The following is a 12641-nucleotide window of genomic DNA, read 5'->3' on the forward strand; positions in this document are numbered from 1 at the left end:
CTGTGGGTTTATGGAGGGCTTCACATATACGGCCACCACAAAGCAGAATGTAACGTCAAGGAGTTGGGGGCGAACCTGAGTAAACCAGGAAAATGGCCACTAAACCGGTGACAATGACAACTCGTGAGCAGTGACGTGTAATAGAAGGAAATGTGCAAATGACAGGCCTGAATACACAGTGAGGGTCTTCTGAGAAGGAGCTGGCAGTCGTAGAGGACGGGTCACCATCCGCCTCATATAGCGCCTTGATAGGGGCAGTGCAAGTCAGAGGAGCTTCTGTGACCTTAGAGGGTCCGTCGTTTCACACAAACGGCCAAACTGAGCTTGAGAAGGTCCAAAGGGGAGCCTGGGCTGTGCCCGCCTTTCCTCGTAGACTCCGAGTGCCACCCATCATGTAGATTTGTAGGATTTCTCTCAGGACCCCCAATGGGGGCAACACCAGGGGCAGTTCCTCCAGTCAAGCTCAGCGCTGTCTGATAAGGTGGTCCTTGTGCTGACCCTCATCCTCCTCGAGCAGAGCTGCCAGTCCTGGTGCTTTATTGTCACCACACTCTTTCCCCCCCCCCCGGGCCCCCCAAAACAGCAGGCCAGATGGCACTGCCCGGTGGCCACTGGTCCAGTGACTGCCATCGCCCAAGTGCTTTCAGTCGTTTATTTACAAAGCTTTGAACTGAACACAAGTGGTCTGAGGGGTTAAGTGGCAGCAAGCGGACCTCCCTGAGCCAAAATCGAGTCCAGATGTCACAAACGGGAACAAGATGACAGACAGACAGAAAGACAGACAGGTGGCCGTGCGTGCCATCCCATAATAAGGCCTCCCGTGACCGTGCCAAGTCCAAGCAAGCTCACCTGCGCCACGCTGAGCCCACAGAGGTGGCCACCGCCGGGCCAAAGGTGGAGCAGAAAGCAAAGGGGGCTGCTACAGGGGGGTACGGGGCCCCAAACTACTTAAAGTGCCAAGGACTCTGCCCCACCCTGCCATCGCTAACCCGGGGGCACAAGGACAGCCCAGTCCGGTAGTCCAAAAAGAAAGGGCCGAGGCCTCGGCGGGTTCTCTGCCAGCTCTACGACTGGCCCTCGGCCTCCTCCTTGCTAGGCACCTCTTCACACATCTTCTCATCCTCGGGCTCATCCTCCTCTTCGCTGATCAGAAACTCCTCCGGGGGCCAGCGAAGTTCGCCACTCTCCACGTCGCCATCGGTGGGCTCCACCACAATGGAGGGCAGGCGGTCCTTCAGTTTGCAGCATCGCTCAAAGTCCGAGGGGTCAGGAAAGATCTGCGCAAAAAGAGAAAGGAGGAGATGGCATGAGATGAAGTACTGGCATTTGGGTGCCAGCGTACCCGCCAATCGCCCCTCACATACTCAAGTGTCTGTGCCCATCACCACCAGGCAAAGTGCCAGGTGGAGCGTGGCTCAGGGGTGAGGCTCTCGGAGACGACTAAATCTGCCCACTCACTCGTCACACCTCTGCCACCTCCAGTGCCAGTGAGCTGCCTCACACCCACGAGAACGGCTGCCCACAATGCCCCTCAAGACGGCCAGGTGACACACAGACCCATCCGATTATGTCATTTCATTATTACAGCCAATGACAAAGACAGAACTGGCACAGACGTCCAAATTGTGGTTTACTGTCACTAAAGTCACCCTAGGACGCCAATGACTGTGACCGCTTCAGACTGGCGTGCTAAAGACGCTTCAGGACCCCGGCATGACTCGCTGAACGTGGGACGATTCAGGCTGATGTGCCAGGGTAGAGGGCCTAAAGCAGTGCCCACTCAAATGCCATGGAGAGCGTGTGGCCAACCCATCCCTACCACCACACCTGCCCTCGGGTTTCATTCCAAGAAGTGTTGAGACGAGAGAGCAGCGTGCCCAGCGGCGGTGCCAATTCACTCCATGCCCCGGAGGTGTCCTGATGTTTTAGCCAACCCTGTGTGACGACACCCGCTGCTGTCACTTGTACACAGCTGATAAGCTGAGCAGCTACGGGGGGGCACTGGTGAAGACGTCCCGGAGTTGCGCTCAAGTATGTCCCGTACGGCGCTCCTGTGTAAAAGTAATCGCCCCCTTCATCCCTCAAGTTCATTGACAGCAGATGGCGTGCCAAGTGTAAAACGCACCGAGAGACCCTCAGAGTTACGGGGCGGACAGGTGAAAGCGCAGACTCCGATTGGTTTGTACTTACTACGTAGCCCTTTCCTGATTGGATCCTGGTCATATACCCCTGCCCAGTCCCTGATTGGTCGCCCCTCATTCCAACATGGCTGGCTAGCCGGCAAACAGGAGTTGCTGTCCATGGCGTTCATTGTGTTGCTCACCTTTACATATCAAAGGGGCACTTTGGGCACCCGTGGCTGGCGGCGTCACCGTCCCTTCAAGGATGCCCGCTGCAGGTTGATGGCAGCGATGTACGCGTTTCATAACCAACGTGGACGGAGATGAAGTGGGGTGGGCTGATAACGTCACCTGAAGAGAGGCCCACCCAGTGTACAAGGTGCGGGTGGTCAACGTCTGGCGCCTTTCTCACCGGGACACAAAGTAGCGTCGACCCCTCCGTCTATACCGCCCCTCAAGATGAGGGGGACGCCGCCAGTCAAAGGCATCAGAGTGAGAGTCGCCCATTTACAACAGAGCCACCCCCCGGAGGGCACCAACTCGTTCAAGAAGAAGTCGCAGAAGAACATCCATGGAAGGTGTGGCCTCTCCGGCCTCCGGCAGCTAAAAGGGGGGAACCTGCGAGCAACAAGAAAGACCACCGAGCCTTCAACACGGGGCCACCATGACAGGAGCTGCCATCAAATGGTGGGGACGTCCACGCAGGGCGCTCTTCCAGAGAAAGTCTATGTGCCTGGCGGCCCCTCCACATTACACAGCAGGACAAGGAGCCGAAACACAAAGGCGAGCGGCAGGGCATTGCCCAGACCGGAGCCCGACGGGGAGGACTGGCATCAAAGCAGCGGGCAGCGCTTCACCGCCACAGAGACGTCAGACCTGCTAAGCGCAGTCGCCGCTCGTGAGAAACCCAATCCAGGTCACGTTCAGCGAGCGCCAATCATCCAGCACAGCCAATAGCGCCTAGCGTGGTGACTGACGCAGCCGCATGAGGGGTCGCCCACCGTCTCGGCCACAGTCTTGTGCCCACCAGTTCCATTAAACGCGAGATGTCAGGCCGACGAGGTCCAGACTTCACGGGTGATCAGCGACTAATGAAAATCTCAGGCAGGTCTGCTGGCAGACCGGGTGGTCTCACTCGTTAGGTGGGTCACAATAGGGGGCCGTCTTCACGGGAGCGCAGTGCCCACTGCAGTGACAGAAAATCACTGGAGATGTCATCGAATGTGACGAGGCCTCAAAGGTGCCACAGCCAAGTATGGGGGGGAATGACTTTCTCACACGGGTGTTGATGCCAAGACGGTCTCGGGCTCCCCTTCTCGAACGTCACATTCGCATGCACACAGTGATGACACAAGGGGACTGTGTGCTCTGCCAGCATTGCCAGTCCCATACTGAATGGCTGCTCACCAGCGCCACTGAAACCCAAGGGGTGCCCACTGAACGCCAGCTTCTCCCCAATCCATTAGTTCATAGCTGGCCATCCTCTCACGACTCAAATGGCAGCCTTGTCGGGGACACTGATCTGTCACTGCCACTGCCATGGGGTGACCAAGCGGCCCATCTTCTCGCTCCCAGCTCGTCGGACCCCCAGCCCTGCGTGTTTAACACCCCTAGGAGACGAGACCCTGCGTGTCTTCCAGTTGCTCTCCAATGAGCACAGTTGGACAGGGGGGTGTGGCACGTGGCGAGGGGGGCGTGTCCTAACGGCACAATCAGGTCAGCTGATCAAGTCATAAACAGATAAGAGCCGAGGTGACAACCTGCTGTGTCACCTGTCACCGGCACACCTGCCACCGTCAGGCCCAGAAGGTGGTTGGCAGGCACAGTGGAAAAGTCGTGTGGGCCAGAGGGCACCCATATATGCCCAGTGCTGTGGAAAAGTCTTTGCCTCCTTTGGAATCTCCTCGGCTTTGGCACAGTTCACACAACAAAGGGCAGACACAGGGCACACAGGGCACAGCTTCTCACTCAAGACTGCTTAGCTCAAAATGTGAAAAAGTCTTTGCCCCCTCATCATCTCGGGACTCGGGTCCCGCGCCTCTAGAAGTGACAATCCCACCGCAGCACCTTTGGGATGTTGTCATCTGCTCACTGGACCTTCAGCTCCTTGTCCTGCCACATAAGCCAGTCACACTTCAATTCCTGGTCCCTTCCAAAGCATCCCGTGCCACGCTGCACTGCAGGGACCCCCGTGTCACCCACACACTCCTGACACGTCTGCCTGGTTTGCCCGCCGGACATCCCAGGGTTTCTGTGTTCCAATCTTCAGGTTGAGTGGCAGAGGTGGCCGCGTCGCTGCTCTCCCACAAAGCCCACTTTCCTTCTCGCCAAGTCCTCAGCAGTGACCTCAGTCCAGACCCCCGTGACTTGTCGAGCGAGTCGTTGCTGTGCCACGTTCAGTCACTAAACACAGACAAATGGCCAATCAGAGTTGTGTCCCCCCATATGAAGGGGGCTGGCCGTGTTCACCCAATGGAGCCAAATTATTCGTGGCGGTGACGAGGACCTTTTCACTGGCACAGTGCAGCTGCCAGGCGACTTACAGAAAGTCACAGATGGTGGCCCCGAGGATAAACAGAGGGACGAGGAAGGGGCAAATACTTTATCACAGCAGAGAGCGAAACCCAAATACAAGCACAAGGTGTGCCAGGCAAACAGGTACCACAGGACAGGCCGTTGGGGTCAGCACCTTTAAATGGGCCCTGCCCATTCTGCCAATGGGGGGGGCAGTAAGGGGCTCTATAAACTGAAAACCGAGGTCAGTGGCCACGGTGGCGTGCCAGTCAAATCCACACTAGCTACCTACCTCCTGGGTGACTTTGCACTGAGCAGCGTCTTTTAAGTGTCAGTGGAAAATGTGGCACCGCTGCCAGCAGCAAACAGCACAGCAGAGCAAATCTGCAAAGATTCTGAAGAGGACAGCGAGAGATAAGGCGGGCACAGAGCGAGATAAGCGCCCATGCGAGGTAATCATTGCCAACTATAAAGAGAGCCGAGAGGCCCACTCAAGAGAGGAACATCTGGGGTTGTCTGGGGCCGCCCGACTGGCCAAGGTGGTCTAATGGTGGCACACCAGACCGGGGCCGCAGACCACAGCAGGGTGGCAGGCAAGGCGCTATATAACATACACAGCTAAGTATGGGTACAGACGAGACAGCATGGCGCCTGCTGCCCATTACAGTGAAACAAACGCCCCGTTTGGCACAAAACACCACTTAGGGCCTGCAGGGGACCACAGTTAGGTGGGGTGCCAGTCTGTGGCACTGCCCGCTCCATCGAGTTCACCTTCTGATGTATCCTACGGACGTCTGCCTTTGAGGAATTGCCCCTCGGCACGCGCAGGCGTCTGGTGGTCTCCCTCCCTCTTTCTCGGCACAAGTGCATTCCCAGACTTCCGCACATAAACCTCGGTGACTGACGGTGGCCGGCACTTCGAGGTCCAGCCACCATCTGAGGGGGCTCACTTAGCCGAGGCCTTCGCTCCACTGGGTGCTAGTGGCAGATGTGCCCACCCTGTTAAGCCCCCCCTGGCCCAGATGGCATGTAAATAAATATGAGCCGTAGAGAGCAGCGAAGCACGTTGTCACTCGCGTCCACATTAATGACAGGCTGTGACATGGGGGTGGGTGGGCAGGCCAGCCGTTAAATACTCGCCAGATAAGGGCACTGCGCCTATTATTTTAACTTGAGGTCAAGGATGGCAAATACACAGTAGGTCAGGGGTCTCTGCTGGCGGCTCCAGATGTGAGCCCAGGAGGGCAGTCAGGGTGAACCACCCCAGTGAAGCACAAACCCCCAGGGGCCGAGACTGGCACACATGTGGTGGGCATAACTGGGCTGAATGGACATCAGGGCAGGGCACAGGGCGGGTTTTGATTTGTGTAAGTGGAGGTGCCACGCAGGCTGGACCCTCGGACAGCAGACCCTTAATACACCAGGGGTAGCAGCAACAGGCACCAGTCACCTCAACACGGGCTCAGACAAGAAAAGCCGCGGGTCACCAATAGGCTGCCAATCTGTGAGGCCAACCACCTTGAAGGTGCGGGTGACTCGGAGGAAGACAATGATAAGGTGGCACACGCCAAGACCTTCAACTCCAGACCGCCCTTTTCATGTCCTCATCCCTTGTGAAGGCCACGCTGGCGCAGATGGCTCAGTCCGCCGAGAAGGTCATCGACTGTCACCTTCTGCCAATAAGTGACGACATCACCAGGATTAAGGGCAGAGCTAAGAGGACGGCTGTAGACGCCGTCACGCCACAGGATTAGCGTCCCACATGCCACCTCTGAGGCCTCCTTCCTGCAGCTCATCAAGCTCAGGTGTCACCCCGTCCCTCCTACCGTGTCCCAGTTGTCCCTGCTGGAGCAACTCCAGGTGGGCTGACGTAACATGTAAGCTGGTCTGGTCGGACAATGGCGCTGAACTGGGAGGACTGAACTGGCAGAGGATGAAGAAGAGCTGCCACACAAGGGGGGGGGTCTGCAACACAAGACAAGGACCTGGGGGGTCCAGAGAGTGGACAGGAGCCATTAAGGAGCCAATGGGGTCACCTGGAGCTGTGGGCGCCACTGCAAAGATGAGCTAAAGGACGAGAGGGTCTGAGGAAGAGGAGCGTCAGAAACTTGAAAACGAGCTCAGCCAGGACAGTCGGAGAACTTCACACAGAGGACCAGCGGGCAGGGGGCCTGGCAGACGTGAGAACTTTGGGGGACAACTCCACTTGGTGGGATTATGGAGGAGCTGAGTGGACGGGACTGGCGGGCTCGATGGCCTCACCTCGCCCACACGGCTGTAACGTCCAGTTTAAGGAGGTGGTCCTCAACTCTTTTGTGCCAGGCTTCTCTGCTGGCATCGCTGTGGTCAGGAGGACTCACTCGTCTCAATGGATGGCAGCTCGCCTGAGGTTTCCCTTTCCAGACTCTGATGCTGCCATCTGAACTGACTGAGTGGAGCGGGGGGCCGGCAGCGCTTTGGTGACATCACCAAACATTACTTTGCTTTAATGACCGACACTAACGTAACGTGTGACAACCCGTCTTCAGTGGACCGCTAACTCCACTGACACACAGCATGTCACATGACACGTGCCGGAAACCTGAACTCTGGCCGAGGTGCCAGTTTGTGGTCAGATGTGGCAGGTGGGCAAACTGCCCAATGTTGGACCCTGTCTGGCGCCACTGCAGAAGCACGAGTCACAAAATGAACAGACAGCTGTCACCACGTCCTTAACGTCCCCAAGATAAACGCCAGGGACTCCCGTTTAGAACGTTGTTGGCGCCTGTTGGGGGACTTGATGCCCATTTTGGTACCCATTGAGTTCATTCCCATTTCAAGGGGTGGGCGTGTCCTTAGAGATCACGGCCTGTCAATCAAGACGAGTCGGGGTGAAAGGTCATCCTCCAGGGGTTTGGCTCAGCCCACCTTGAAATTGCATTCTCTGGTTTTTGTCAGACCACCCTTGGATTTAAGGGCTGGTGGCCGCTCTCGCGGCTCGGACCCTCGTTTCAGCTTCGTCAGTCTCGTGTGGCGCGGCGTTCATCTTGCCATCTGACAGTCGGCTGCTCAAGTTTCTCAGATTCTGGACGACGACTTAAACGTGGCAACGGTGCCCACCTTAAAGGCTTTGATTCATTTAAACCACAGGCGGGTACCCACTTGTATTCTCTACACACAGCCTGAGGGACCACCTGAGTAACTCCGAGACCCCCACTGCTGCCGAGTGATGAGCCGCCTGCTCCCTGTGGGGGACACGAGAAGCCCCCTCGGCCCAATGAACTTAAATAGAGAGACCCTGAACTCACTCCGCATCGGGGGTCCGCACGTAACGAGCTCCCCAGAAAGTGGTCTTCAAATCTCGCTTGCTTCACTCTGACCAAAGTATCCCGTCTCCGAAGTGTCACAACTGACTGGCAGCGCCACCAAACACACACCCCGTGACCGGCCGTCGGGACCCCTGCAGCCAGCCAGAGAGGCCCCCTAAATGTGGACACGCCTTCACAAAAGACCACCCTTAAAAAAACACAAGTCACTCGGACACAATGCCAGCCTGTGTCTTCATGAATGTGTCACAACGGCGGTGGTCACCCCTGCGACACGTCGACCCCCAAACGGGGACCAAAGAGCAAGAAAAGCGTTTCTGATGGCAGAAAAGAAATGCCACTTCTAGGGGGAGCGTCCAGAGGGACAGCAGAGTGACAGCAGAGGGCCACCATCGCGCACTGGCATCAGAGAAGCGGGCCCCCCAGTAGACGGCCACTGAGCGGAGATTCGGCCCCCAGCATTTCCCATTTCTGAGGGTCTGCACGGAGATTCTAACAAGAAAATAAACGAGAATCCGCCAGCCCACCTCACACAGCGCACTTCAGGTGACAACGACCACCAAGTCACACAAAAACGACAAGACAGAGGCCACAGAGAAGACACCAGCCCGGTGGGGGTCCACGTCGGGGTAGAGACTCGCGTCAAAGCCCACCGCCCTGGCTCGGTGACACAGACGCACACTGCGAGGAGGAGGAGGAGGGTACCTGAAAGGAGTGGCGGTCTTTGCTGGGGCTCAGTGCCATGTCGTCCATCGATGTGCTGCTCATCATCAGCTCAGTCATTCTGGAAGTCGGCAGGAACACAGAGCTGAACGAAAAGGGACAACGAATTAGACAACGGGGACACACAGGTGACCTCAAACGTGTGGAGCCACCGACCCTTAATGTCACCAAAAAAAAAAGTCACAAAGGAGCGGGGAGAGTCACACAGAACCAACTGTGATGGGAGCCAAACCAGGCGGAGAGTGGCACTGCCCTAATCTCGCGCTGCCCACCGTCACCTGCCCCGCCATACCTCTCCGATGAACACGAATCCATCCTCGTCACACGCCACTGCCGTCTTCCAAGCTCTCTGCCACTTCCTCTGCCTTGGCATGTGGCTTTAAAACGCTAAGCCAATTTCCCGGCCGACGTAAGCGATGCCAAAGCCGCCGGGGTGACGTGGTGCCCAGAGCCCGAGACGAGCTAATTCCTCAATTTGCAGCTTAACTCTGCAGCTGGGAGGACACCTGCTCTTCTGGCCATGCCAGCCTTGCCCACCTTAGTGCAAAGCCTCTTACTGCTCCTTCTGACCATCTGGTCACTCGTGCACATGAAAGCCCCTCAAGAGAAGAGTCACGCCCCCCTCACCCAGTAAAACCAGTCCAGCGGCATCAGCCAGTAAGGCCGCTCAGTGCTGAAACTGGCATCTCGGCACAGTCAGCCAATCAAACCGTTGGACCAACTCAGCACGACACGACATGACGTCCCACCAGAGTCACTCGGGGAGCCCCAAGGTCAGAAATCGACGAAAGGAAAGTCCTGCAGAGCACAAACGGGGTCAGGCAGGACCCTCGAAAGGCAGCGAGACCCTGTCACCACCACCAGGGGGCCACGCAACCCCGCAGCTGGCAGACCAGAGGGCCCCTCGCCCCGAAGTGACAGGGCTCTGCGTTCCTGGGACCCTCAGGGTGAAGCGCCAGTCAGACGGAGACCACCGGGGCCTTTCATCTTCGCTTCGGCGGCTCCATTTTTCACACGCCAAGATAAAAAGGAAGTCACAACAAGAGAGGTGCAGGTGAGGAGCAGCAGTGGCACACAAGGCGGCACCGTGCCAACAGGAGGCTCAACGAGAGCTGAGGCCCACCCAGGCGGCACCAAACACAAGGCTGCCTGTCGCACTTTGTGAGCCCACGCCACACAGGCCACACTGTCGGCAGGAAGGAAGGAAGGAAGCGGAAGACGAGGGGGATGCCAAGTGCAGCGCCACCTGAACATCTGTGAGGAGATATATGGCGCCTTTCACACTCGGCCAGAGGCAGCGCAATGAAATCAAGCCGCCTTGGAGCAGACGGGTGAGATGCCATCCAGTGCCAGGGCGAGGAGCACCCACAAGAGTCGACAACAAGTAAAAAGATGGCCTGGCACCCAAAAAGGAGGAGCACAACAGGAGGACTTGGCTGGCATCGTCACAAAAGAGGGGACAGGACCCCATCAGACAAAGTCCCGAGAAGACTGGGGGGCTGCAAGGGGGCGGAGGAGTAACAGGGAGCCTGGGGGTTCCTGAAATGGGATCAGACACGGAGGTCGGTAAAAGGAGAACGGCACCCAATTCGCCGATCTCTGAGGGGATGTCGTAAGAGGGGGCCAGCAAACCCACGCAAACCTCCAGAGCTCCGCCAGTTTGTTAAAGTTACTCGTCGGGCTGCCGCTCGGCTTTACTGGCCCCCGAGTCGTCGTCGTCGTCGTCGTCACTCTCAGAACGTGAAAGTGGCCCTCGTGAAAAACGTGCCTGTGGCTGCCTGGGCTCGGCTTCTGTAGCCAGCGGTCACCAAGGCGGAACACAGGCCAGGCTCGGCGCGGCCGTCCGGACGCTAAACTTCGTTATTTTATCGGCCTGTGCCCAGGTAGCAAGTCAAAGCGGCCGGCGGCCTTACACTCAGCACACCCCGGCGTGTTCGGCTCTGCTCGGCACTCACGGCGACCCGACAGCCCCGCTCGGCGTCCCGCGCGCTTCCTCTCCGAAGTCGGGCGCTCTTTCTCCCGCTGTGCTTGCGGCTGCCCGACTGCAGCAAATCCGCTCTGAAGCAGCGGCTGATAACGGCGGAGACGGAGAAGAGCATCCCGAGCGGCAGCCAAGAGGGGACGAAAGTGACGTACGGGCATCAATCAGCGTGCGCCGAAGAACAGAAAGAAGCGCGACTCACCAGTGCAGCGGCCAGAAGAGACCAGACATGAATTCCCAGCGAGTAGTGCAGCGTTACAACCCCGAAAAAGAAAAGAGCGAGTCGCGGGAGCCCTGAAAACACACCGCGAACTCCCCAAACTGCACCTCCGCTCAACGACGCCCGTCCGTCCGTCCGTCCGTCTGTCTGTCTCGACGAAGCGGGGACGGGCTGTTTAAACCAAAGGGCGTGGTCGCACCGTGTGCGTGCCTGCTTCTGCTTTTTCACTGGCGGGCCAAGTGGATCGCACCGCCCCCCTGGCGAAAGCAGCCAATAGGAGAGCGGCGCCGAAGCGCTTCATCGCACAGAGGTGACGGAAGAGGACAAGGAGAAAGTAGACGGCAGCCCGACGGAGAAAACTGGCGACACTGAAGGAAAGGGCACGCCGGCGGGCGTAGGAGACAAAGACCCCACCTGGCCTGGCAGGAGACGTTCAGACCACCAGAGCTGCCCGCGGCCCCTCCATGTCAGTCACTTCGGTAGCCAGTGCCCAGACTGGAGAAACGCTGGGGGGCTGCAGTCTCGGGGGCTTGACGTGTCACCTGTCTGCTCGCCCCGTCAAGTGCCTTGGCATGGCGATGTGTGTGCCTGCGCGCTTGCCTCGTCCAGGGGGGTGTCACCTTGAAGCCTGTGCCCCTGCCCTGGCGGAGCCGGTTTGGAAAACGGATGGATGGCAGGATTAATGGAGGCGCCTTAGTGAAAGGAAACGCCGAGAGTAAAAGAAAGTTCATGTTAGGAGAGGGGTCTTTGTGCCCTGGGTGGTCACTGCCTGCAGTCAGCATGCGCATTAGGTGGACTGGCACTGTCCTGCCATGGCCAAGTGCCCAGTAGGCGGGTGGAGGGACGAATGGGAGGAGACTGGGGAGCTTCTGGAGGCTTGCTTATGGGGTGGCAGGGTGGCACACCCTCTGCCTAACTGCCCAGAGTGTAATTGCAGGCCTGGTGACCATCACAGCTGGCTTTATTCTGACTGGTAACTCTAACTGGCCCCACTGTCTTGCTGGTGTGAGTGCCATCTGCATGAGCCTGGCACCGCCACATGGGGTTGCTTCTTTTCTTGCCCCTGGGATTGACCCTCACATCCTGAGATGGACGACTGGGTGAGTTCAGAAAGGTTTGCATGGACGTCTGTTCAAATGTTTAGTAAAATGTTTCAGGAAAGGCATCCATCCCTCATGTGAACACGGTGCCCTCACTTAAAGTTGGAATAGCGAGACGGGAGGAGAACGCTGGGAAGGTGGGCACAGTGGAACCTCACAGCAGCAGCTGGCAGCTCAAGATATGCAGGATGGCTGCTAGGACCCCCATCTTGGCTTTGTCACAAGTGGTCCTCGCAGTTTCCCATGAGGAGCCTCAGGGACAGCCCCATGACAGTCCTACATGGCAGCACCAGGACAGTGCCAGGGGCCGACTGGTCAGAACTGGTGCCCACAGCCCTCTCTGCCACGGGCTTGGACAGATCGGGTGATCAGGAGTGTAGGGGGCTGTAGACCGAAGCGAAGAGTGGGAGGCGCTGGCACATACAGTATGTGCGCTGATATAGCGCCTTTCGCAGAGACTGAAAACATTAACCACAGTTAGACAGATGAGTATCTCCATAAGGCACTATGGCGGTGCCCAGGTGGAGAACAGGACTGGCAGAAAGGTGGGCACAGCAGGCTCCAGCACACAAGCCGATTCCAGGATGGCTGGGCACAGAGGGCTCATGCCAGTGAGTCCTGCAACATGACGGGCATTGGTCAGTGTGTGCCAAATAAACACTCCTGAACCCACGCCCA

At 57.8% G+C, this 12641-nt stretch overlaps 1 protein-coding gene across 3 annotated transcripts; it reads right to left on the reverse strand.

Annotated features, from left to right (window-relative positions):
• Positions 1-638: 638 nt before the first annotated feature.
• Positions 639-11045, reverse strand: lbh (LBH regulator of WNT signaling pathway). 3 transcript variants are annotated; one of them, XM_028796293.2, is made up of 3 exons: positions 10971-11045; positions 8645-8747; positions 639-1277 (listed from the first exon to the last, which is right to left on the reverse strand). In XM_028796293.2, exons 2-3 carry the CDS (start codon positions 8720-8722, stop codon positions 1065-1067), a joined length of 291 nt encoding a protein of 96 aa, XP_028652126.2. In that variant the 5' UTR covers positions 8723-8747; positions 10971-11045; the 3' UTR covers positions 639-1064. The 3 variants fall into 3 exon arrangements, with proteins under 3 accessions (XP_028652126.2, XP_028652125.2, XP_028652127.1); XM_028796292.2 differs by having other exon boundaries at positions 10950-11021; XM_028796294.2 differs by having other exon boundaries at positions 10846-11009.
• Positions 11046-12641: the final 1596 nt, after the last annotated feature.

This window comes from Erpetoichthys calabaricus, chromosome 3 (genome assembly GCF_900747795.2).
Source record: "Erpetoichthys calabaricus chromosome 3, fErpCal1.3, whole genome shotgun sequence".
NCBI classification, from domain to species: Eukaryota; Metazoa; Chordata; class Cladistia; order Polypteriformes; family Polypteridae; genus Erpetoichthys; species Erpetoichthys calabaricus.

Bases quoted from the DNA above. Each gene is read 5' to 3' on its own strand.
- lbh (XM_028796294.2), bottom strand. From the start codon at position 10,874: ATGTCTGGTCTCTTCTGGCCGCTGCACTG. The intron at 8,748-10,845 runs GTGAGTCGCGCT...CTTTTCGTTCAG, and splicing joins CTCTTCTGGCCGCTGCACTG to CTCTGTGTTCCTGCCGACTT. The intron at 1,278-8,644 runs GTACCCTCCTCC...CTTTTTGCGCAG, and splicing joins AAGACCGCCACTCCTTTCAG to ATCTTTCCTGACCCCTCGGA.